Source organism: Sturnira hondurensis, unplaced genomic scaffold (assembly GCF_014824575.4).
Source record: "Sturnira hondurensis isolate 20B ecotype Veracruz unplaced genomic scaffold, ASM1482457v3 Scaffold0020642, whole genome shotgun sequence".
NCBI lineage: Eukaryota > Metazoa > Chordata > Mammalia > Chiroptera > Phyllostomidae > Sturnira > Sturnira hondurensis.
In genome coordinates this window covers 3,662,830-3,688,622 of record NW_028093273.1, presented here as the reverse complement: position 1 = coordinate 3,688,622, position 25,793 = coordinate 3,662,830, and the positions used below count along the sequence as shown (strand labels likewise).

General features: G+C 40.1%; 1 protein-coding gene across 1 annotated transcript in view; it reads right to left on the bottom strand.

The window, feature by feature from the left end:
* Positions 1 to 25,793, bottom strand: part of PRUNE2 (prune homolog 2 with BCH domain) — a 248,705-nt gene that overhangs the window by 184,112 nt on the left and 38,800 nt on the right. Inside the window, exons 2-4 of the mRNA XM_037030318.1 lie at positions 6,984 to 7,088; positions 3,696 to 3,898; positions 1,507 to 1,670 (exon numbers count right to left, since the gene is read on the bottom strand). Coding sequence (XP_036886213.1) covers positions 1,507 to 1,670; positions 3,696 to 3,898; positions 6,984 to 7,088 — 472 coding nt within the window. The remainder of the gene's footprint in view (positions 1 to 1,506; positions 1,671 to 3,695; positions 3,899 to 6,983; positions 7,089 to 25,793) is intronic.

Below are 25,793 nucleotides of genomic sequence, written 5' to 3'. Positions count from 1 at the left end.
AGGCACTTCATCCTCTCATATTCCAATTTTCAAGGGACAAGGACATGATGTTGCTGCTCTGGCTGCTTCCTAATCCTACTCAACTCTTGAAAAATCTGTAATGGTAAGAAAAACAGTCCTTCCGCATAGCTTTCCTGGATGATTGGTAGCTTCGATAACTAAAACCATAGTAACTAACAAAAGGGTCTGCATTCCTTCTAATTCCTTAACTCTGAGTCACACTGTCAGCTTCATCAACAACATCATCTTTGTACCAACGTATTATAGTTTGAGTGACAATTTTACTATATAGAAAATCATGGAGATGAACTCTTCGTTGACTACAATTCTTTCCTACTAAGTAATGTATGTATTTTTTGGATAATAAACCAACTTTTTTAGTTTACAAACAAAACATTCTCTAGTGTTTGCCTACATCCCACATTTGTACAGTCCATCACCTTCCCTCTTGGCTGAGACCCCCGATTACCTTTACTTTCCTTCTGCTCTGTCACTGAGATCAGTGATTGTGCTGACTCAGTTTAGTTGGGGGCACAGTTTCCCACAGAGCATTTTGCAGATGTTATCAGCCGGAAAAATATTTTAAATGGGTGTATTGGGGCCATTGGTTCTAAAACATTTATAGGAACTGTATAACTCTCAAACCATTCTCCCTCCAAATTGTGGTAGAGAGAGAGAAAGTGAAGGAAAGGCTTTAAAAGAGTTGAGTCAACATTCTCTTGGTATTTAATTCTTTCAACCTATTCATCACTGTGTTTCACTTTCTTGTGTTAAATACTTCTGAGGAAAAAAAATCTGTGTCTACCACGTTTAAGACAGAGTGATGAAAGAGGGAAAAAGCTTAATATAAAACCCCAAACTGTCTTAAGTGAGACAGTACAGAATGTTTGCGGTCATTTTGTGGCACCAAAGTCAACTGACAGTTTGCAGCTTGGAAATCCCTCCTGGGAGGCGGGTGGGCTGCACTGATGGAGCTGAAATAGGGGTTAGGGAGTAAGTGATGACTCCACACCAGAGTGTCTCACGTAGGCTGAGGAGGTGAGGATTCGACTATAAAAGTCCATCTTGCACAATATTGCCAAAATGAAAGGTACAGTTTTTCCATCCAAACAGTACTGTACAAACTAAGCACGCACCAGTATCAGGAGATATTTCAACGTTCGAATGTGGAATTCTGGCCCCATGCACACCGTGGGGCGAAAACCACCTCTGGAAGCTGTGAGGGAGAAGAGGAACTACTCCAGCTCCCCAACAGAGGTGCAGGAGTTCCATTTAATATTCTTGTCTTGTGAAAAAGCAAAGACCCTATTTTTAAATGCACATTTTTAATATTCAATATAATGCTACTCTTTAACAAACTCTTTACTCCCTGCCTCTCTGATGAGGCTTCCCATGGTCTTTAAAGGGATTGTTAACCCAAGAATGGATCACACTCTTTCTGCATGAGCAAGTCAAGAGACACCCCATTAAGCCTTCCAGTATTTAATAGAAAGAGTCATCTCTCACCTCTGAGGAGATGAGCCAGCTGCTCGGTGATGAGCTCGGGAGCCTCCTGCAGAATCTCTTTCACAACGAGGGAGGAGGAAGACTCTGGGGACTCAAGCTCAGCATCACTCTGCTCAACTGGACTGATGACTTTGACCACAGCTGATTCTAAACTTTTGTCCTCACTGAAAAGCAAATGGAGGAGAGGAAGAGAAAGAGATATGACATGTTTCCTAACTTTTTGGAGTTATTTCATCTCTTTTCCCACACAAATGACTTCCTCTCCATAGCCAAAAATATGAGTAAGCACTTATGACTCAGAAGAACCTTATTCTACATGTTTTCACATTTCACTTTAAGTAATTACCTCCCCCAAGATTCTCACAGTGCCTTCACACCTTAGCCCTTCTATCTCTTGCTTTGTTGCTGGAAAATTATAATAATAATGGTAATGGTTAACATTTGTTGCGCTTCCACTGCGGATCACACACTATTTTAAATACTTTTAAGATATTATTGCATTTTAGACTATAAAATGACCCTATTAAATGGGTTCTATAAAAATTCCCATTTTACAAAGGGAGAGACAGAAGCATGAAGAAGTTCAGAAATTTGCCCATGGCCAGAAGGCCTGTACATAGGCTTGCTCCTGTGTAAACCCTGACAACCCGGGTCCAAACCGTGCACACCAGTGCTGGAGGAAAGGTACTGTGGGTTCACTGACTTCCACAAGCATTTTTTTAGTATGTGAGATAATACTGGCTTTTATCAAAGGCAATAAGATGTGAATAAAGCTAACTCTATTCTTTCTATGTGTCCAAACCAAAAAAGTGGCAATGAAGGAAATGGAAATCTCAATTTGTTTTTGCTTCATAGACAACCCCAAAGCCAGAGTTCACAACTTCAGCCTCAAAAACAGCAACATATGTCAATTTTAATCAGTAACAAAACTTTTCCTAAGACTTCAAATGGTACACATGTTTTCTAGTCCACTCCTTTGGTTTCTTCAACTGTCTTTATTTAAATGTCTACTTGAACTTGTTGGTCTGAAAGTTAACAGGTAAATTTAGTAAAGCATATGATCATTCTGAATACTGATAAATGAAGTCAGCCAAGTAACCTACCAATAATACTCAGCGAGTTATCAGCGACTGACTGATAAACATGAGTCAAAAGAATCTTGTGTGTTTTCAACACTACAGGAATGAGAGCAGCCCCACACAGGGAAATCTCTTTCAAAACTCTGTAACTGAGTCAACTGCACACCTGACCTTCACTAAATATGCTTCTAAAAAGGGTTAAGCAAAACTTAGATACTTGTACCAGTTTTTACTTCACGTATAATAAAGTCAAGGTCCACTGGTCAATGTTATCAATGACTAGAAAATTGGCAAAGTATGCCCAAAAAATTAGTATCTAAAACTACTAAATGCTTAACTGTGACTCTTAAGTAGCACTAGGAAGCTTATGAAAGGGCGTCTTTGTGTTGGGTTGTAATGTCCTTGAAGGTAGAGAATTTGTCTTATTATTCTTTATGTACCTTGAGAATCTTGTACTAGTTAGCAATTCTTAGGTACTTATCAAAGGAGGCAGAAGACCCAAGTTCTAATCCAAACGCCTCTACTAACTGCATGAAGTACCTTAAGTAAGTCATTTGCAACAAACCATGTCAGGTTTCTTTGTCCATCAAATATGGAGTTCATGAAGATTTAAAAAAATCCATCTTACTCTTATAATATCAATGATGAGCTAATGATCAAGTGACTTTCATAGCCCGCCTACATAAATTTCCATTTCACTACTGACATTTCTATTTAATTGTTTTAGCTTTTTAGTTTAATAACACTAAATTTTATTAACACTGAAATAAAATTTCAATTTTATTTCATGTTCAGTTTCCATTCTTCATTATCTGTTTTCAGCATCAACACGCAGGACAATTGCATGGCTCTAACAAAGAGTTCGAAGTGGTTTAAAATGATCATTTGGTCAATCTTACAAGAACTTTTCGCTGAAAGATGTCATATTTGAAATGCAAAAGCAAAAACAGAGGACCGGCATAGCTCAGATGTTGCCATAAGAGAAATAAAAGTATTTCCTTTCCACTGAATGTCCTCTGCCTTTTAATACATTTCTGCAAACCGTGAAAATCGTGAACAAGGTGACACCTGGCACAGGTCTCCTTAAAAGACCAAACCTCCAGCACTCACCTCACCAGCACGTTGCTGCCGACAAGTGTTACAGACAGCTTTCCTTCATCGTGTAGCTGATGCAGGTTAATTTCATCTCGGAATATGTGGAATGATTCAGAGATATTCAGCTCTTCTAGAATAAACCTTATCTCTGTGAAGTAGTTGAATTCGGTTCTTGGTACGTTCAGCACTGGCAGACAAAGAACTCCAGGTGGGCTGACCTACCAAGTAAAAAGGTAACAGTCTGACAGCAGCGGGAGAAAAGAATACAACTGCGTTTTCGCAAGGTGAGTTGCACCAGTAAAAGGAACAAGGCAAAAGCAACTAGAAAGAGCCAACTCTGCCCTGGTAAACACAGCGAGGTTGTCAAGATCCCTAAAAGTACCAAGCCTCTGCCTGGGGATGTACCTGCGTTTGTGCTCATTTCACTGGTTCAAATGTTGCCTTGAGGTACAACTTCACTACATTACTTACCCCTTAAAAATAAAAGCTGTTGTAAATGGGGGAAAAAAGTCCTTTGGCCTCATTAAGCCACTTGACATTCATAACCCACTCGACCTGAACCCACAGGCAGAGCATTATCTGCAGGAAAGAGGCCTCTAATATTTTTTAACCTCTCGTTACTCTACATGAAACTTGTAGTGCTTTATTTGAAATATTCTATGTCTCATTTCAACCCCCCTATAATTAAAAAAACTATGAATACATTCTCCTTCTCTGGAGAAATAAATGCTCATTTCTTTATGGAAGCAGCAGAAAATTAGAATGACTGACGTAGGACAGGCGAGGGCTGCAGCCACACAGAGAGACACATGTCCCATCTCCATGGGTGCCGGCCACTCAGCTCCAGCCAACTGTCCGCATGCCAAAAATTCCGGCCCAGGATGGCTGAATCTTTCAATTACTTAGGAAAAGTTGGAAATCTGGATCTTGAGGTGTTATTTGTAACGTTAGTTAAATTGTTACAATTAGTTTTTTAAATAAAAATACTATGTAGATTAATGAAAACTCACTCATGAGCCGGATTTTGGCCTACATATGAATTGTTGTGATTTCTGTTCGTTTCTTACATCATTTTTCAAATCCTATATTAACAAACCTGTTGTTAAAATTGTGGTAATAGGGGGAAACAGGAGATGGGTAGGAGTTAAGAGAATTTTAGATTCATAATGATAAACAGGTTTTTCTGTAGGAATTTTAAAAATACAGGGTTTTTTAAAAATCCTATGAGTGTAGTAGAACAAACCCTAAATATCGCTGAGAGAACGTGGAATTTGGTAACACTGAATTTTCACATAAAGTAAACGACCTTTATCTGCCATAAGTGTAGTGTTTGTTATACAGTTTGAACAGCCTTATCATCCATCTCTCTTTCTTTGCACTAAAACGGCAGAGCATTTGTCTGTTTTGTTCAGTTACATTTGCCGGTACGTAAAGCGGTCTGGTGCAAAGTAGACATTCAATACGTATTTGCTGAATAAAGTGAATCACCCACTGCTATTATATAGGAAGCACAAAGCCACTCCAACAAAATGGTTTTTCTCCGACCTGTCAGGCTAATATTAAGTCACAATTGTATCATAATTATTAGCATTTTGTCCCTGGCAAGTTATTTTTCCTGATTAATTGATAGAGTTCTAACTCCTAGTATTGAAACTTGAGTCAAGAGCATGCAGCTTGAACCTATTCTAACAGGTTAGAGTCAGAAGAACTGAGTTCTAAGCCAAGCCACTGCTGTGTGGCTTTGAAAAAGCCAATTTCTTGTCTGAGCCTCAGTTTTCCCCATCTGTAAAATGGGCCTTACCCATCAGAGTGAAATGTAGTTAAATGGAGTCTTATGTGTGAAGGTACAAATCTCAGTGTTTGTCCTATGTGTTACTACTCTAAGAGGGAAAAACCAGTTTTGCAGGAAAAATTTAAATAGACATGCCCCCCTCTGGTGGGGGGTGGGGTCCAGTCAACTAAGAGAAAGGCACAGAAACACAGTGAACCCCCAGTGGGACCCCTTCAGCAATTTGCATTTATCTCCATGTTCAGTGTCAAAGCTCAGAAGAAGGAGAAAAGAGGCCCCACATCGCTTATTTTTATCTATCTCTTTATCCATCACAACTGCTTTTCCAGACACTGTAGTTATTGCTGATGGCATAATTATTATATATTTTCCTCAAAAACCTATGCCACTACCAGTCTAAAAAAATCAGTCTGGTTCAGTCAATTCTGTGTTCTCAGGACAAGCAACATTTTTTTCTAGGAGTCAAAAATCCACTTAATAAGAACACTATTTATATGCACGTCTACACACAGGCACATTCATCTCCTCATATCAATTAATCTCTCTTGTAAAGGTCAACAAATTTTAAGAAACATTTGCTATAAAGCTCTATATAGAAATCAGAATACTTGGTCTAGCATTTTGTTCAGTTTCTGCCCTGAAGCCATTCTTGCCACCCACAGCTCATTCTGAAAGACTGGATTTCATGTGAATTAAATCATTCTAGAACAGCTATGCATAATCTAAGAGTCAACGATCTAAATAAAATTGGAATAAAACTAACGGACTCCAGAAAATTTAAACTTGTGAGAAATTGGAAATAGCACCAAAATACTCACAATGTGCCTTATTTTGGCTTTAAGATAATGCATTATCATGGGATGACAAATTTTTACAGAACGGAAATTTTAAAACAACTTTCTGAAAGGTCTTTTTCACCTTTTTAAGCATATTATAGGCTTTACACAGTACCAAGTTTCTCATTCAAGGGAGAGCATGACTAGGTGAAAATGACCTTGCTCTACACAGTCCAGGTTGAAAGGCAAAAACAGACTATAGATGAGACCTGTAATATCCCTGTTACTGAAAACGTCAGCCAATGAGCCCTGGACTTCCTGCGGCGTCCATGCGGGTTATTCCACACCCAGCTCCCCACCCCCAAGGGCACGGCCATGCGGCAGGATGCTACAGGGAGACAGGGAATTCTGACCCTTACTTGTGGTAGTTCTCTGATTTCTCATCCCACTGAGCAATGATTGTCAAAAACTCTCATTTTTAATTTGAAAACAGTGGTCTTATTGAAATAGTGTCATATGAAGAGAATCAGGAAAAAATAATGAGGACAATGCCTAAGGTATAGTAGTAGGTGGTCAGCAAATATTTTTGATGAATGGATTATAATGCATTATTATAATACAACAATAAACCAGAACATGAAATTTAAGTTAACAGGTTCCTTATAGTCCCCCAAAGCACTTATTCTAAAAAGTTACACCATAATTCAAATGAAAAAGTATACTCTTCTTATTCCCCACCTTGTCCAGAAAGTAAGCATAGGTGAGGGCAGAAATGAGAGAATCCAAGTCACACGATTTATGTCCAAGAACCACATGGACCTTCTCCAAGCGTTTGCTTCGATTCTGAAACAAATTAAAAAATATATAACTTAATGTGCAATAGATCGATATAAAGAGAACATTTTCCAAAATTTTTAAAAAGTATGCCTTAGTCACATGCATACATGACTGCAGAAAATAATAAATTTATCATGATGCTTTTACATGAAGACCTAAAATCGCACAACCTGTTTAACATTCAGAAATGCTCATTCGCATTTTAGTAAATTGTCAGGAACAAAAAAAATCATTGGTTTGGAGTCTCAGGAGCATCCCCGGGTAAAGCCTGAAACTAGCTCCCGAGCACTGAGGGCAAAGAGAGACCAAAGAAAGAAGTGAGCACTCTAGATTGGCAGACGACAGTTTAAGGAGCACGGGAACTTAAAAAGCTTGTTTTGTGGCCATGAGGCAAATAGAGCTGTGCTCCCTCCTGCCAGAATCTTAACACTTTACATAGAGACCTTATTGGGTTCAGTCATGTATGGTCTCAGTAAGAACATTGTCTTGAGAGTGAGACCTTGAAAAAAGTTCCCACCATGAGAACAGTGGGCAGAACATAGATTTGGGGGCTGGGAGAGGCCACAAGGGGCCTCCAGCTGCCTGGATCTAGCTCACAGGCCAGTTGGTTGCTATGTCTTCTTGATGGCTTCTTCCAACCAGAGCGTGGTTTTGTTAAGGTCATTCACAATCTAACTCATAAGAACTATAACCTGAGTTACAAAATAAAGGAACTGCTCTCTATTTTGGTCTAAAGAGCAGTTCCACTGTATTTTATGTCATTTTTTTATATGAAATGTTCTAAAGTTGACAAAGTGCCCTTTTCCACATGTCCCTGGCATATGACACAAAACTGGTAGGCATTTATTTTTTCAGGCCACATTTTGGGTGATAGGATATGTTGTCTCTGCATTACACTCTATAATTTAGCAAATAAAAGTTGTAACACTTTTCCTTCCCCCAGAGAGAGGAATATGACTAGTGTCATTGCTCTAAAGATACAGATCCGTTGCTAGTTACTCGTGTATGTGATGACCTCTCTGGAAAAGAGGGCGTACTGTTGTCTTTCCTGGTGACTCAGTGGTTACTCCAAGTTCATTAAAAACAGCATGACCGCCTTTGGAAACAATGGGTTTGAAATGCCAAAGAACAAACCATTTCTAGAAACTTTCACAACAAAACTGTCCAGTAACAATAATTGTAACCTAAATGGACATCTTTATAGTATGTCAGAGATGATACACATGTATACTTCCCTCACTTATATCCTTTAACTTCTTTTTCTAGGACTGGCTACGAGGACAACTCAATTGTAATACTGCTTGAGAAGGTAATTAAAAAGTTACACTGCTTTCAATAAAAAAGACTTACCCCCTTATCTACAGAACAAGACAAAGCATTAATCCACAATTTACTAGGCACTTTACAAATGAATCTACAAGTTTGTTAACATTTGTATTGAACTGCTGGTGCCTGAGTTGGAAATGAGTTATTAAACAACCAGGTTGTGACCCAAGGAACCCAAGGAACATAATAAAGTCTTGAAGGGGGCTAAGTTAAGAGTCTGCAAATACAGAGAATGACAGTGGGGTCAGTATTACAGGTGAGTCCTGCAATACGTAACACCACTAAATTAAAATAAACATATATTTTCAAATGTATTGAGGTACAGATCTTCAATAAAACATGATTTAAAGTTATGGTATAAACTCTCTGAAGATAATCACAATTTTCTCTCCCCATCATCTCCAACTCTAGCTCCCACATTTTCTCTCCCAGCTTCCTTCCCTTAACCTCACAAATTCAGAGCTCGCCATTTGGCTGAGGCCCCTTCCAGGGTTCTAATCTAGGCCCAGTCCCCACTCTCAAAGCTGGACTGCTTCCCCTGTGCAAGGCTGTTAGCTGTTCTAGAGACACTTACAGAAATTTAGGTAAGTGGAATTATACTCCATTACAATACAAACAAATGCATTAGGAAATCATATTACTGTAGAAGGCTGTTCTTCCGAGAAGCTCAAAGGTCTAAGTAGACATTACCTCACTGCTCCTCCCCGATCCTGTAAGGCAGACGGAAGACTAACAACACTTTTTATAGGTCAGTGGCATCTGTGATTTGGCCAAGATCATTCCCAGAACTCATGACCCAGTTCAGTGAGCCAGCCTCCTCTGCCCTGCACCAACCATTCTGCAATGCTATAATGACTTCAGAGTCTACAAAGTGAATGAGCGTGGGGACTGAAGAAAAAAAGGGGGTGTTAAATGTGCATTCTAAATACAGCAAGGCTTCAGACATTTACACTACCTCAAAGCTGAGCTATCTGCTTTCTGATCTAGGTTTGATGATTCGTAGGCACAGCTCTGGGTTCAACACTCTACTTGCATAAAAGAAGACCTGGGAGGAATAAGAAGACTTATGTGTCAATTCACTTCCAAGCACAAACCCAATACTACTTAGAAAAAGAGAGGAGTTAAACAGAATTATAAACCCAAAGCATGTGGGGTTTGTAATAGTTTGTATAATTCTTACAATTCAGGAATCTCCTGAGACTACGATTTGTTCCTTTTCCATTTAAAGAGAAAAAAGCACGTATCACCTGTAGACCAGGCTGTAGAAGATCCTGGTGCAGAACTCTGAGTGTTCTTGTTGGTCCCATGTGCCTGTCTTCTCAAGCTCTCTGCTTTTTCTTCTGACTTCCCTTCTTCCCACGCCTCAGGTGCCCACTTCGTCGTGGCCTCTTCCAGTGCCATTCGCTCCTGCCTGCTATCTGCAGCCAGTGCCCCAGTTCCTATGCTCCAGCTCGCTCTCTCACCACCCACCTCTATCAAAACTCCCTCGCTGGTGCCCATCTACCTGTTTCTCCATTGGCAATTCCAACAGAGCAAGTCCATGCCAATGAGCACCCCTGGGTTAATGAGTTCCCCACCAAGGTAATGTCATTTCATTCTAAAGAGACCTTCCAGGGATCACACCACAATCCAAAACGTGACTGGAAATTTCAAGCAGACTGGGACTGTTAGATGGAAGGGACATCACAACTAGAAAGTACCTTTTTTGGTGCCTGCCAACAAGCCTGAAAAGTGATAGGCTCAACTTAAAAAGTCTCAGATGTCTCTAATATGCCCGATTCCTGCAAAAACCACTGATAAGATACAATTAGAGCTTGGCACTAGGTACATACAACAGCAACCACCCTCAGGCTGACTCCTGGCTGCTTGGAGGAATGAGAGATGGCATTAGTTGCGTAGACTCACCTAGTAGATACGCTTAAGTAATGCGCAAGATTTGGCTCTTCAAATTGGGGGTCAAGAAACAGAGAACGAACAGAGACCCACTTTCAAGCTTCCTACCAAAAATGACATTGGCAGTGGAACAGAGCAAGCACAGAGGTCCAGTCAAGGTGAAAACGTCTGGGGACCGATTACAAGTGTCCAGGAAAGGTAATGGAGTCCTTACGACGCCTGGTTTACTTTGCAGCAATGCCCCGCCTGCAGAAGAGCAGTAGAGCTGGTCAGTGGAACCCAGAGGAGACTTCTGACCCCCAACAGGTGGTCTCCAGTCACAGGGGAGACTCTGCACCTCTCACAGCAGGTCTGTGGGCTACTCTACACAGTCACAGACTCACAGGGGGTTCAGCCTTAATATCTATGCCCTTGGATACAGTTCACCTTGGGGTCTGGATTCTTCACAGACAAATCATGTCCAAGTGGAAGTGACATATGGCCAAGCCTGTCAATTCAATGTACTGCCATCCAACTAATAAAAACCTGTTTGTGTCAGGCACAGGATTGAGCCCTAGGGATACAGTAGTGAACCAAACAGACACAAATCTTTATTACACTTGTAATTTATTGCAAGGAGATTGGAACCAAATAATTAGATAACGATAAAAGGAGGAGATAGGGTGTGCTGGGATGAGGTACACTTGAGAAGGTGATGTCAGAGTAAAGACCTGAAGTGAAGGAGTGGAAGCTAAGGGTATCTCAGGCCAAGGCAACAGCAGGTGCAAAGGCCCTGAGGAGAGCATGCCCAGCATGTTCAACTAATAACCACTTCCTAGTGTATACATTTTCCAAATGTGACTGTGTAAACTCCTAGCCAGGAGTAAATAGATCTGGGCAGTGAATGCTCATTCTCTAGCACACAAGCACACCAAGAATCAGGGAAGATTCATCGCTAATGCCTAAACACAGCACTGTCCAAACCCAAACATAATGGAATCCTGATAGTGGGTTGAAACAGATAATGTCCTGCTTTGTCACCTACATTTTCAAATAGGTGGATGGAATCTTTCATAGTCAAAGTATAAGCAAAATACATGGAACACACCAGTATTCCAGATTGCAAGTTTAATATGCTTTCAAAGTCTAATCCTATATATTACTAAAATGAGACTTCTTAATGAAGTTCACTTCCTATCTCTTTTTAAAAGCCAGAAAAATGCCTAACATTCTAATCCAACAGCCCATTAAAGGAAGCTGCACTTGTCAGGTAAAAGCACTTTGAAACGCATCATGGAAAACAGAATTGATTTGAAAGAGGGCTTCCAAACTGGAGAGCATTACGCTGAGTGAAATAAGTCAGGCAGTGAAAGACAAATACCTTATGATCTCACCTATAACTGGAACCTAATCTACAAAACAAACAAGCCAGCAAAATAGAACCAGAGATGTTGAAATTAAGAACAAACTGACAGTAACCAGAGGGGAGGTGGGAGACGGGTGGTGGGGGAAAATAGGGGAAGTTCTATATAAGAGCACGTATAAAGGACACATGGACAAAGCCGAAGGGTGTAGATACAAGGGTGAGAGGTGGGGATGAGTGGGGATGGAGCTGTGTGAGGGGGCAACTGGGGACAACTGTACTTGACCAACAATAAAAAAAAAGGAAGGCTTCCAGATGCTGCTGAAAGCTTAGGCTCTTCCATCAGCTTTTCCACACCCCACCCTCTGAGAAACAAAGCTCCTCCCACTTACAACTTGCCACACCCAAAATCCCACAATAAACCTTTAGTCAGTAAATCCTTGTGATGCAGCTATACTAGGATTGCCTCACACCCATCCTCTCTAAACCTCTTTTCTTAAAAACCTTATGAAAAATTTTCAAAAATAAGTAATTGACAGTAATTTTGTATTCAAAACGTTGTAGACAAAACCCACAGAAGTTGGAGAGTCTCTTTCCTCACACACTGAAGCAAAGCACATTTCTTAGGCCCTGTCCTTAACTGGCAAATGAAGAAAAAAGAGAAAAAGAAATCCCTTGACTCCTTCCTGGAGTCTGGCTGTGCATGAACAGAAAACAACCTGGCTCCCCACCAGGAGACCCCATGTACCTGGGGCTGCCATGAATCTAGGTAAGAAGACTCAGGGGGTTGGCAGGAGGACACCTAACATGCTGCTCATGTCCCCGAAGGTCCTGACTGCACCAGGAAAGCCATGTAGGAGGGGGTGCGTAAGGGGCCACAGCCGAATGAGCCTCAAGGACTCTGGGAGCTGTGGAAATGCCCAGAGCAACCAGGACCCCCAAAGGCGAGGACAAAAACCCTCTGACCACCTCTGCAGACATGGATGATGTCACATCCTTTGTTCATTTGGTGAACAAACCGGATGTTTCTTGCTACTGGCCCCAGGGTTTAAGATGGTTTCTAGAATTCCTGACCTCCTGAAGTTCTCATAGCCTTATCATTACAGGGAGAAAGGTTGGGACCCAGAGCGAGAGGATGCTGGGGGGAATAACATGGCATCAGCCAAATGTTAGAAGCAAAGAAGGAAATGTGTACTACTTGGGGGCAGGGTCTCCAGGGCACAGGGATTTCCCCACCAATTGAAACCTTTGTATTTTATTCTTTATTTTTTTTTATTTCTCCAGGAAGAAAATAAATACATGCCATTATAAAAAGTCAGACACAACAAAATTAATAAAATAAACATAACTACTTTGTTAACATATTGTTAATTATTTCATATTTTTATTTATGCACATATATTAACACATGTATTTTACAAAAATAAGCTGCTTCTATTCCCACTCTTTAGAAAGTTCTTTTTTTTTTTTTCACTTAACAATACACTGTGGTTCTTTTTCCATGACCAAAACTACTTCATTCTTTCAGGCTTAATAGTAGCTGTTATGTGGATACATCTGTGTGTACTGTGGGGTGGGGGCTGGGAGGTGTGGGAAGTATGTGTATTCAGAATTTCTGGAATCAGCATAGGCGCTTTCTTCTTTTTCTTTCAAGCTCCATGATATTGACAAATAGCTACCTAGTTCAGTTTCATTCTAATGGTTAATTAGTAAACAATAAAAAGTGACCTGGAGGCCACTTCGGGAGCTGTAGCTCAGGTCATGTGTAAAAGCAAAAACATTGACCACAACCTACAAATTCAGGACATAGAAATTTTATATTTAATTTTCTCATAAATGTCCTAATCTGTTTGGTGACGTACTGGATGAATATAACCCACTGAATCAGGAAAAGGCAAAAAGCTTTCCATGGTAAAACTCAGAGGATTTTGAGGTAATTTAATTGTCTCACTGATAAAACTAAACCTAATCAATTCAGACGAGTAGTATTGCCTATTACCTCTTCCCTCACTGCCCCCCCAACCAACCCCAATCATGCTTTCCCTCAGCCTTCTCTTGGCCACACTGGGGAAAGACCTTTTTTACGATCTCTCGTTTGGGGAAACTGTGGGACAGGAGAGTCTGAGCAAATTCAACTGTAAATAGCTCAGATCATGTGCCCCTGTACCTTTTTCTATATCATCAAATGCAAGAGGCCACTGTGGACAGACAATGGGGGAACCAAAAACTAAGCCCAAGTACTGCCAAAGGCCCTTCTTGGGTGGGCGGTCTGGGTCCCCAGTTCCTTCGAAGTCAGGCTCCTTTTAGGCAGAGTATCTGACGTTGACTCAACCACTCTTTTGCCTTTTCAGCTGCATCGATCCTTCTGCAACCAATTTGCTGTCCACCTTGAAAACAGTGTTTTCAAAAGGAGTGGTTGTATATGTAGTTAATGTGAATACACCTTCTGGATCACAATAACGATTTGGGCCAGAATGTTGTTTGACTCACAACACTTAATTTGTTTTAAAAATTCTTTTTCTAACAGTGCCCTCAATATTTTCTTTTTCTTAATTTTTTATTATTTTTTAAAATTATTGTTCAGGTACAGTTTTCTGGCTTATATTCCCAGGCCTGCCCCCCCACCCAGTGTTCCCCACCTCCCTCCCATTTCCACCCCCACCTTAGTTATTGTCTGTGTGTCCTTTATACTTGTTCATGTGAGTCCTTCCCCTTTTCCCCTGTGATTCTCTCCCCTCTTCCCTCAGGTCCTTGTCAGCCTGTTCTGTATTTCAGTGTCTTTGGTCACATTTTGCTTGCCTGTTTGTTTTGTTGTTTAGATTCCTGTTAACGGTGATATCATGTGGTATTTGTCTTTCACTGCCTGGCTTATTTCACTCAGCATAATGCTTTCCAGTTCCATCCATGATGTTGCAAAGGGTATGAGCTCCTTCTTCCTTTCTGCAGCATACAATTCCATTGTGTAAATGTACATAGTTTTTTGATCCAGTCATTTACCGATGGGCATCTAGGTTGCTTCCAACTCTTGGCTATTGTGAATTGTGCTGCTATGAACATCGGGGTGCATAGGTTCTTTTGGATTGGTGTTTCAGGATTCTTAGGATATACTCCTAACAGTGGAATTGCTGGGTCAAAAGACATGTTCATTTTTAGTTTTCTTAGAAAATTCCATACTGTTTTCCATAGTGGTTGTACCAGTCTACAATCCCACCCACAGTGAACTAGGGTCCCCTTTTCCCCACAACCTCTCCAGCACTTGTTGTTTGTTTCTTTGTTTATGATGGCCATTCTGACTGATGTAAAGTGGTACCTCATTGTGGTTTTAATTTGCATCTCTCTGATAGCTAGTGATATTGAGCATCTTTTCATGTGTCTCTGGATCCTCTGTATGTCCTCCTTGGAGAAGTGTCTGTTCAAGTCCTTTGCCCATTTTTTAATTGGGTTGCTTGTCTTCTTTGAGTGGAGTTGTGTGAGTTCTTTGTATATTTTGGAGATTAAATCTTTGTCTGAGGTATCATTGGCAAATATGTTTTCCCAAACAGTTGCTTCTCTTTTTATCTTGATACTGTTTTCCTTAGCCATGCAGAAGCTTTTAATTTTGATGAGAACCCATTTGTTTATTCTTTCCTTTATGTCCCTTGCTCTAGGGGATGTATCAGTAAAAATATTGCTGCATGAAATATCTGAGATTTTCCTGCCAATGCTCTCCTCTAGGGCTTTAATGGTTTCACAGCTTGTATGTAAGTCTTTTATGCACCTTCAATTTATTTTGGTGTATGGTGTAAGCTGGTGCTCGACTTTCATTTTTTTTTGCAGGTAGCTGTCCAGTTCTCCCAACACCATTTGTTGAAGAGGCTATCTTTACTCCATTTTATGTTACTGCCCCCCTTTTTAACAAGTTTTTGGGAGCAGCACCATTATTTTCTCTCCACAGCTTCAAATATAAAGGATGGCCCTCCCAAATCTTTGCCTTACCTGAAAAGCCCTGATAAGAACTATCCTTCATAGATTCCTAAGATATGTAATTGTTCCAGCCATTCCACTGTGAGGAGAAATGTGTCCATACGTTTATTACCAACTGGCTAGGGCAGTTTTCAATCTCCCATTTAGGAACTGCTTCCTTCCAGCTTGTGTAGATATCCCATCCCAGAAGTTTGTGCTTTATGGTCTTTGTAGTCCCTCAAACTCTCCCTTTTCAAACTCAAGCTATAGCCTTTTTCATCTAGCTTCATACAGATGTGCACCCAGGTCCACAAGGCTCTCCTCTGCCTCTCTGATGGTCTGCTGTCTGCGCTTCTTCACTGAACTTGCCATGGACTGAATGGCGAGCCACCAAGATTCACATCAAAGCCCTAACTCCCAATGTGATGGAATTTGGAGACAGGATCTGTGGGAAATAATTAGGTTTAGGTGAAGTGATAACGGTGGGGCCCTCAAGACATGATTAGTGCTTAGTAAGAAGACACACCTGACAGCTTGCATTCTCTCTGCCTCTCCCTCTCTCTTTCTGCCATGTGAGATCTTTGGAGAAGGAGGCTGTCTGTCAGCCAGAAAGAAAGCTCTTACTGGAACCCAAGGATGCTGGCACCCCAATCTTGAACTCTCAGCCTCTAGAACAATAGGAGATAAATTTCTGTTGTTAAGCCACTCAGTCTACGCTATTTCGTTATGGCAGCTCAAGCCAAGACAGACCTCCAGGTTGGAGTCATTCCAAAATTCAAAACTACTAAGAGATAGTTGTACTATAATTAAAGCTTAGAAGAGTTTTTTACTAAGTGATTGATACGAAAGGCCATATAAGAGGTTTAAAAACCAAAATGAGAAAGAACATCCCTTATACACATAAAAACTTACACCCAAGCCACCTGAGGTTTATACATTGATTATTTTATGAAACAATGTGTGTTCATCATAAAACATTTCAAAAAAGTAGAAACTCACAAAAAACCCTCAGGATCCAAAGTTAATGATTATGCGTATTTAATGTATTCCTTCCAACTTTTTCTATACTATTATGTGTTCTCTTTTGTAATGCTCCTATTATTATGCATATTATTTTATAACCTCTTTTTAAACAACGTTCCAAGTCTTCTCCCAAAATTCTAAAATCTAAATGCTGTGATAGCCAAGGGTGAACGTGTTTTCTTTTGTAACCCAAGTTGCCAGCCTATTGCTCTGCACATTGTAGGTGCTTAGTAAGTATTGAAAAAATAAATTGGACTTCCAGTCAAGATGGTGCTATAAGCAGACATGGTTCACAACCTCCCACAACCACATCAAAATTACAACTAACATATGGAACAACCATCACGGATCCATCAGAAATTGAGTTGAACATAAGTCTGACAACCACGGAATTAAAGAAACCACATCCGTCCAGACTACTAGGAGGGGTGTAGATGCAGAACAGGCTGTCCCACATCCATGTGTGGTGGATAAAAATTCAGAAGGGATATCTTGGGAGTAAGGAGTCCCAGCCTCCCACCAGGACCCCAGGCCCAGGGTTCCAGTACCAGGAAGAAAAGTCCCCCAAATTTCCAGCTGTAAAAACCAGTGGGGATTCAGTTGGGGGAAGAAACTTTTGGAGCCCCAAGCAGCTCCTCTTAAAGAACCCACTAGTGGACTCATCTACTCAGACTCATTCCCTCTGAGCTCCAGTACCAGGGTAGCAGCTTGAAAAGCACCAGTGGCATAAAGGGATAAACTGAAGTGTCTGGCATCAAGGTAAGCAGAGGCAATTTTCCCTTTTCTGAACCCTCCCTCAACAGAGCCACTGAGCTGGTAAGCTATTGTCATATCTGAGACTCCATTAATCTAGCTAACACTCTTTGACCAGCCTGGAGATCCCCTGAAACACTGACCCACCCAACTTATAGGCCCACTGAAGTTACTTTTCTATAAGAATGGTTTACCTAGGCTCACGCTTCACAACTTCCTAAATCCTCTCAAACAAGCAACTTGCAGCCTCAGTGAACCCCAGGCCCAGCATTAGCAGCAGCCAGCCTAGGTTTATGGCTTGGATTTGCCTGGGAATCTACAAGCCCAGCACAAGTAGCAGCCATCTCAGATTGCTTTATAGTTCAGGCAGGGTTACCCCAGGCAAAACACAAGTGGGGATTGACCTTGACTCGTGGCACCTGGGAAACCCCAGAGCCTGTGAACCCAGTGGGAAGCTACACAACACCTTGGAGCACCACCACCCTGTCCTTGCATAGCTGATCCTCCATGGTATGCAGAAGATGGTGGTCAGTGGTCACAGCCAATCCTTGCAGTTGACTGGCCTGGGTAAATAGCTACCATTGATCTGACAACAGCAACCAAGGCTCAACTATAAGAAGAGGGTGTACTCAGCCCACACAAAGAGTGCACCTCAAGTACCCTGAGGGATAGGATAGGTTGTACCACTGGACCCTACAGGACACCCATTACATTAGGCCACGCTACCAAACATACAGCCTAAGCAGCTCCTCCTGAAACAGAGAAATGAACACAGGGAGGCTGCCAAAATGAGGAGACAAAGAAATATGACTCAAATGAAAGAACAGATCAAATCTCCAGAAAAAGAGCTAAATGAAATGGAGATAAACAATCTATCAAATGCAGAGTTCAAAACACTGGTTATAAGGATGCTCAAGGAACTTAGTGAGGACCTTAGCAGCATAAAAATGACCCAGCCAGAAACAAAGGATACGCTAATTGAAATAAAGCACAATTTACAGGGAAGCAACAGTAGAGTGGATGAAGCTGAGAAGCAAATCAATGAATTGGATCATAAGGAAGCAAAAAACAACCAATCAGAACAACAAGAAGAAAAAAGAATCCAAAAAAAAATGAGGATAGTGTAAGCAGCCTTTGGGACACCTTCAAGAGGTCCAACATTTGCATCATAGTGTTGCCAGAAGGAGAAGACAAAGAGCAAGAAATTGGAAATTGATTTGAAAAAATAATAAAAAGAAAAACTTCCTTAATTTGGTGAAGGAAATAGAAATGAGGGTCCAGGAAGCACAGAGAGTGCCAAACAAGGTGGATGCAGAGGCCCACTCCAAGACACATCATAATTAAAATGCCAAAGGTTAAAGATAAAGAGAAAATCTTAAAGACAGCAAGAGAAAAGAAGTTAGTTACCTACAGTGGAGTTCCCATAAGACTGTCAGCTGATTTCTCACCAGAAACTTTGCAGGATAGAAGGAATTAGCAAGAAATATTCAAAGTCGTGAAAAGCAGGGACCTACAGCCAAGATTGCTCTACCCATAAAACTATCATTTAGAATTGAAGGGCAGATAAAGAGCTTACCAGACAAAAGTAAAGGATTTCATGATTGGCAAAGCATTATCATATGAAATGTTAAAAGGACTAATTTAAGAAGATCAAACTATGAGCAATAAAATGGCAATAAATACATAACTATTAACAATTGAATCTAAAAAAACAAACCCAGCAAACAAGAATAGAGAGAGAATCATGGAAACAGAGAGTGTTTTGATGGTTGCCATATGGGATCAGGGTGTGGAGGAATGGATAAAGAAGTGAGGGGATTAAGGAGTACAAATAGTAGACAGAGAATAACCATGGGATATAAAGTATAGTGTAGGAGTAGCCAAGGAACTTATGGCCATGACCCATGGCCATGAACAATGGGGGGGCAATTGCCTGAGAGAGTGGGAGGTGCTGGGTGGAGGGGGCAAAGGGAGAAAAATCAGGACAACTGTAATAGCATAACCAATAAAATATAATTTTAAAAGGAAAAATAATTATAAAATGTAATGGATATAGTACTCTTTACTGTGGATTATTAAAATTTATGTAGTCAACTTCTTATTGTTCCAGATAGTTTAATTTTTTATTAAATGAGACTACTGTAAATTTTGGAAGATAATTACTGTGCTGATCCCTTGTTAATTGTCCCATATCAAGTCCTGGATTTTACATTCCTGAGTCAAAGAATGTACATATTTTGATGCTCACCAGAAAGGCTGTATAAAGTTACATTTTTTTTACCTACAGAAATACCTGATATTTGACCCTTCAACTGTGTTTAAGTATCATCCTTTTGATAGGTAACGTTAATTTATATTTATTATGATTATGAGTGCTTTAAGTCATTTTTTTCATCGGGACACTAAACACTGTCTTCATATTGACAGTTTTTGTGAATTTTTCTCTGCATATCTTTTAGGATGTTTGTCCTACTCTCCTTGATTGATAAGCTATTACAATATTACTACATTTTCAACTCTGGTAACATATTACTTTGTTCTCTGGACATGGGCATCTATGGAACAACGTGTTCAGTAAGTTGCATTGTGTATGCAATTAGCATGCATTATTTAAGATGACATCATTTCAAGTGCTAAAGAGCAATGGTACACTCTGTACAATCTTTTCCTCAGTCTACCTACTCTGCTTTCTGAAAATGTTGCAATAATCCACATCAGACTCTGCTGTAGGATAGCTGTGGAAACAGTTATGGTCTATCTCTTGACTGGAATGCCTTTGCTCCTCCATTCTATAATTAGCTTCAGGTAAAGATGATAATGCAACTTAGAATTAAATGTAAGGTGTTAAACATGTCGTTATTAAATGTCTCTAAAAGTAGTGAAGTTTTGTTAAGGCAACAGCACCAAAAAGAATGATTAAAGACAAAGAATAGAGTGGGAGATAATATTTGCATAATATTTTCACCATCTTGCAATTAAGAAGGCAACATTCCTAACACCTGAGGAATTCCTAGACACTGATTTTTTAAAATGCAATAATTGGTAAAGAATGTGAATAGGCAATTAACAGAAGAAGTAATGAATATATGAAAAAACTCAACCTTATTAGTAGTCATGAAAATGCAAATTAGACTAACTATAAACTGTCATTTTTTTTGTCTATCAGATTGGGAAAAAATTAAGAGTGTTAACGTCCACTGCTGGCTAAGCTGTAGGCAGCAGTAAGGAATACTGTAATAACCAGATGGGTACTAGACTTATGGGCATAACTCTTTGTAAGTCATATAAGTTATTACCACTATGCTGTATACCTGATTATTTTCAGGTATAACAGTGGTTATAACTTATATTACTTACAAAGAGTTATGCCCATAAGTCTAGTACTCATCTAGGTATTACAGTATTCCTTACTTTCATACCAAAAGTCAAATGTAATTAAATTATTTTTTAATTATAAATAAAAAATAACATCCATTGTTAAATGTGGATATATAATAAAATCCAAAAAAATGTTTATTGAAGCAGTATTTGTAATGGAGAGAAGAATAAGAAACAACTTCAATGTATAACAATCAAGAATCATTGAATAAATTATGGACTATCAATAAAATAGAATCACAGCAGCTATTACCAAATAAATGAATTAGAACAGTATCTAATGACCTGGAAAAATGTGCTCCAATACTTTTTCCCATAACATCACATGGCTGCTTCTTCCTTCCTGGATCCTGCTTCTCAGAATAAAAGCATGCTGTGGATTCCACTCGGGGGATAAGAATGTCTTGCCAACTGAACTAGGGTCACCTAGTAGGACATTATCATAATGCAAATTGCTGAGCCCCACACCTGATACTCAGATTCATGGCATGCAGTGGAATCTGAGAATTAAGTGACTGCTCGGGGAACCATGGCCTTAAAGGGGACTCGTGATGAGCTCTCAAGGACCATTTGGCTTCTGTCAACTACAGCCTATGTCTGCATTTTGTTTTGAGAGGGACTGCTTGAATTCCTCTAGATCAAGTACAATTTCAGAGAGAAACACTGGTGCTATATTATTCAGATGTACTTAGGTTTAGAGCTACAAGAGGCCTTAGGATTCACCCAGTTGAAACCTATCGATGCTTTCCAAAGTGAGGTAGTGGACCTCAGGGTAATGGAAGAAGCCACACATTCTTTTAAATTTTCAGAGGCTTTTTGATATGCTTTATGTTTACAATATTCCTTAAAACTAGTAAAAGTCTTTTAAGCACATTGTCTCAAGACGTGTTGATTCCTGAATTCAGAAGTAAAAAAGCAAAGAGGTTTAGTGAAAAGAAAGAGAAGAAAAGAAAGGAAGGGTGGGAAAGAAAGAGAGAAGGAAGAGGAAGGAGGAGGGAGAGGAAGGGAGGAGGTGGGTTTGAAGGGAGAGAAATTGTTTTTTATGGGATTTTATGAAAAGCCCAGGCTTTTCAGTGGGCATTCTTGGTAATTGGTCAGAGTATGCCTCTGGTTTCAGTCTGTAGGAGTAAATCAGCACTTAGAATGGCACCTGGTAAAAATACTTAACTAAAGACCTATTGACAGAATAGTCCAAAGTAGTAAGTGAGCCCAAATTTTGAGTTCATGGGCAGCTGAGGTGTAGATTGCAAATAGAATAGGAAAACAGAAAAATACTCTGTCTGCATCTTGTGTGCCTTTCTCCTCCCTTATCTCCTACAATATTCTCTCCCACAAACCCTCATACACAACGCACACCCTCTTGGACATTCTTTCTTGTCTTCGTCTTACGGGAAGGGGTGCAGGAGACCAGCGGTGCTCACGATGCCATCAGCACACAAGAAACCATCTCAGACCACACAAAGCCGCCCCTACCACCCCGTTGCATAATTCAAACAAGATCTTCTGTGATATAACTGAACAAAGAAAACGTTCTCAGCGGAACTAGAATTTAGGGCTAAATCTGTGATACTTCAAGGAACTGTCAGGTTGGCTCCATACCAGAGAGATTATTGGAGGAAAATAAAGAATGGGGACCCTTCACTTTACTTTTTCAGTTTTGCTTTTTTACCCTCTTTGTGTTGACAGCCTAACGTTATACCCATGTTCTTGTGTGCATGTGTCTAAACGTTTGTACTGGTTTATACTGTAAGTCAAGAGCAATTTATGAAAGGTGGAGAAATAGCCCCAAATTGTGGTTTGAATCCTGATTCACTAGAGCACTCAAACCTGCTTGCCCATTTTCCACTTTCCCCATCTATGGAAATAAGAACTGCATTCTGATCAGAGGTGGGTATAGATAGGGGGTTTCTTCATAAATTGTTTCTTATCAGTATATATCACAGGAAAACTTAGGATGACTCTATGTGCCTAGATGATATGCACTAAAAGTTTCTATCAAACCTTTATAGTAACTTCTCTAAAGAACTCAGAATAAAAGTACTAAAGCAGCAAAAAGTATGATGACCTTTGAACTTTTTCAGTCTACCTGTCTTTGTCTATCTTTGCTAACACATTTCAAGGCCTTCTAGTAAGAATATAAAGTGTTCTGAAAAATAAGATGTTCATCTTTGTGCAGATACATGCTGGTGGGTTGCTCAGTAGATGTCCACATGACACTTTCGAGGTCTGGTGCAGTTTATAGTGTCCATCAGTACAGAGAACCTCCTGAATGAGGTGCACACAGAAATAAATAGGAAGTGACATTTCTGTTAATACTTATGTAGGATTTTAGTTTCTAAAACAGTTTAGCCACTCCCTCTCCTCAAAACTGTCCTAGCGGACTGACATGGGCCAAAGAAATCCTACAGAATGAAAGCCAACACATGTGGGTCATTTACATACTCCCTGCTAGAGTGTTTCACAGCATCTCTGGGACAAAGGCCTTCTGCCCAGGGGTGTAAGACACCCCACGCACCAAACTTCAAAATATAGTATCATTCAGGGGGGAAAAGACTAGAAAATCTGGGCTAATGTTACTACCTCTAAAATTTTGAGAACTTCTGGCTAAGATAGAAGCATAGGTAGATCACTTTGCCTCCTCACACAACCAAAAAAGGACAAAAACAAATTCAAAAACAAAAAATAATCAGAACTGCCAGAAAATCAAACTGTATGGAAGTCCAACAACCAAGGAGTTAAAGAAGAAACATTCATTCAGACCGGTAGGAGGGGTGGAGACAGGTAGCCAGTGTGGAGAGGATGTGCAGCAAGGCAATGGCTGGGAGACCAGGGAAGGTAAGGTGACAGCTGGAGGACTGGACAGTCCCACATTTGCGAGTGGATAAACCAGGAGCGGGGAGCAAGACAAACCACACAACCCAAGGTTTCTTCATGGGGAAATAAAGTCTCAAAACCTCTGGCAGTAAAAACCTGTGGGGATTGTGGCAGCGGAGAGACTCCAACTTTGACAGCCTCACAGGAGAGTTTGTTGGAAAGACCCACAGGGTCCTAGAATGTACACTACCCACCCAGCCCAATTTGCTTGTGGGTAGTGGGAGAAGCGACTGAAAGCTGTATGAGAGCTCAGCAAGCTTCATTGTTCTCTCTGTGATCCCTCCCTCACATACAGCGTCACAACACAGCGATCAGGGTTGCTCCACCGTGGTGAACACCTAAGGCTCCACCCCTTACAACGTAACAGGTGCGCCAAGACACAAAAAATAGGGCCTAAATGAAAGTACAGAACAAAACTCCAGAAATACAACTAAGCAATGAAGAGATAGACAACCTATCACATGCAGAGTTCAAAACATTGGTAATCAGGATGCTCACAAATTGGTTGAGTATGGTCAAAAAATATACAAAAAAGTAAAGGCTATGCAAAGTAAAATAAAGGAAATATACAGGGAACCAACAGTGAAGGGAAGGAAACTGGGACTCAAATCAATGATTTGGAACAAAAGAAAGAAATAAACACTCAACCAGAACAGAATGAAGAAACAAGAATTCAAAAAAATGAGGAGAAGCTTAGGAATCTCTGAGACAACTTTAAACATTCCAACTTCCAAATCATAGGGGTGCCAGAAGGAGAACAAGAGCAAGAAATAGAAAATTTATTTGAAAAAAGTAATGAACGTGAACTTCCCTTATCTGGTAAAGGAAATAAACTACCAGGAAGTCCAGGAGGCTCAGAGTCCCAAAGTACTTGGACCCAAGGAAGCACACACCAAGGCCCATCATAACTGTATTACCCAAGATTAAAGATAAGGAGAGAATCTTAAAGCAGCAAGAGATAAGGAGACAGTTACCTACAAAGGAGTTCCCATAAGACTATTAGCTGATTTCTCAAAAGAAACCTTATTGGCCAGAAGAGGCTAGATAGAAGTATTCCAAGTCATGAAAGGAAAGGACCTACATCCAAGATTACTCTACCCAGCAAAGCTATCATTTAGAATGGAAGGACAGATAAAGTGCTTCCCAGATAAGGTCAAGTTAAAGGAGTTCATCATCACCAGACTTTTATTACATGAAATGGTAAAGGGACTTATCTAAGAAAAAAAGATCAAAACTATGAACAGTAAAATGACAACAAACTCACAACTATCAACAACTGAAACAAAAACAAAAAACAAAAAACAAAAAAAACCCTAAGCAAACAACTAAAACAGGAACAGAATCTCAGAAATGATCTTCACGTGGAGGGTTATCAGAGGGGAAAGGGAGGGAGCGAACAGGGGAAAAGGTACAGGGAATAAGAAGCAGAAATGGGCCCTGGCTGGCGTAGCTCGGTGGATTGAGCACGGACCTGCGAACCACACGATCCCAGTTCGATTCCCAGTCAGGGCACATGCCTGGGTTGCAGGCCAGTTCCCAGCAGGGGACACACGAGAGGCAACCATACGATGATATTTCTCTCCTTCTCTCCTTCACCTCTAAAGATAAAAAAAAAAAAAAGAAGCAGAAATGGTAGGTACAAAATAGACAGGGGGAAGTTAACAACAGGGGAGGAAATTGAGAAGCCAAAGAACTTATATGTATGACCCATGAACACCAACTATGTGGGGGGAATACTGGTGGGTAATAAAGGGGAGAAAAAAATGGGACAACTGTAAGAGCATAATCAATAAAATATATTTTAAAAATAAAATAAAATTTCCCTGAAGATTAATATTTTAATAATTAAATGACCTAATTTTTCTTACTATTTTTCTGTTCTTTAAAGTTTTATAAGTTATAGAAATTTACCTTTTAAATTTAAATATATTTATTTTTATTGGAAAATTTGTGATGCATAAATATTTTAATTTTTCTTTAATTGGTTTTTGTGGTAAAGAAAATAAGTTTTCTCCAGTCTACACTAAACTCCCAGAACTTTTTATTCTGAGCCTTGTGTCTGATCAGGTCCTCTGAAAGTGTCGTCCCTTCCAAAGTGCGGGCTGCTCCAGACACTTTAATTATTTCTTCTCCCTCAGACTGGAAAGGCTAGGGCTAATTAATCAGGCTTTCTCCCCGCC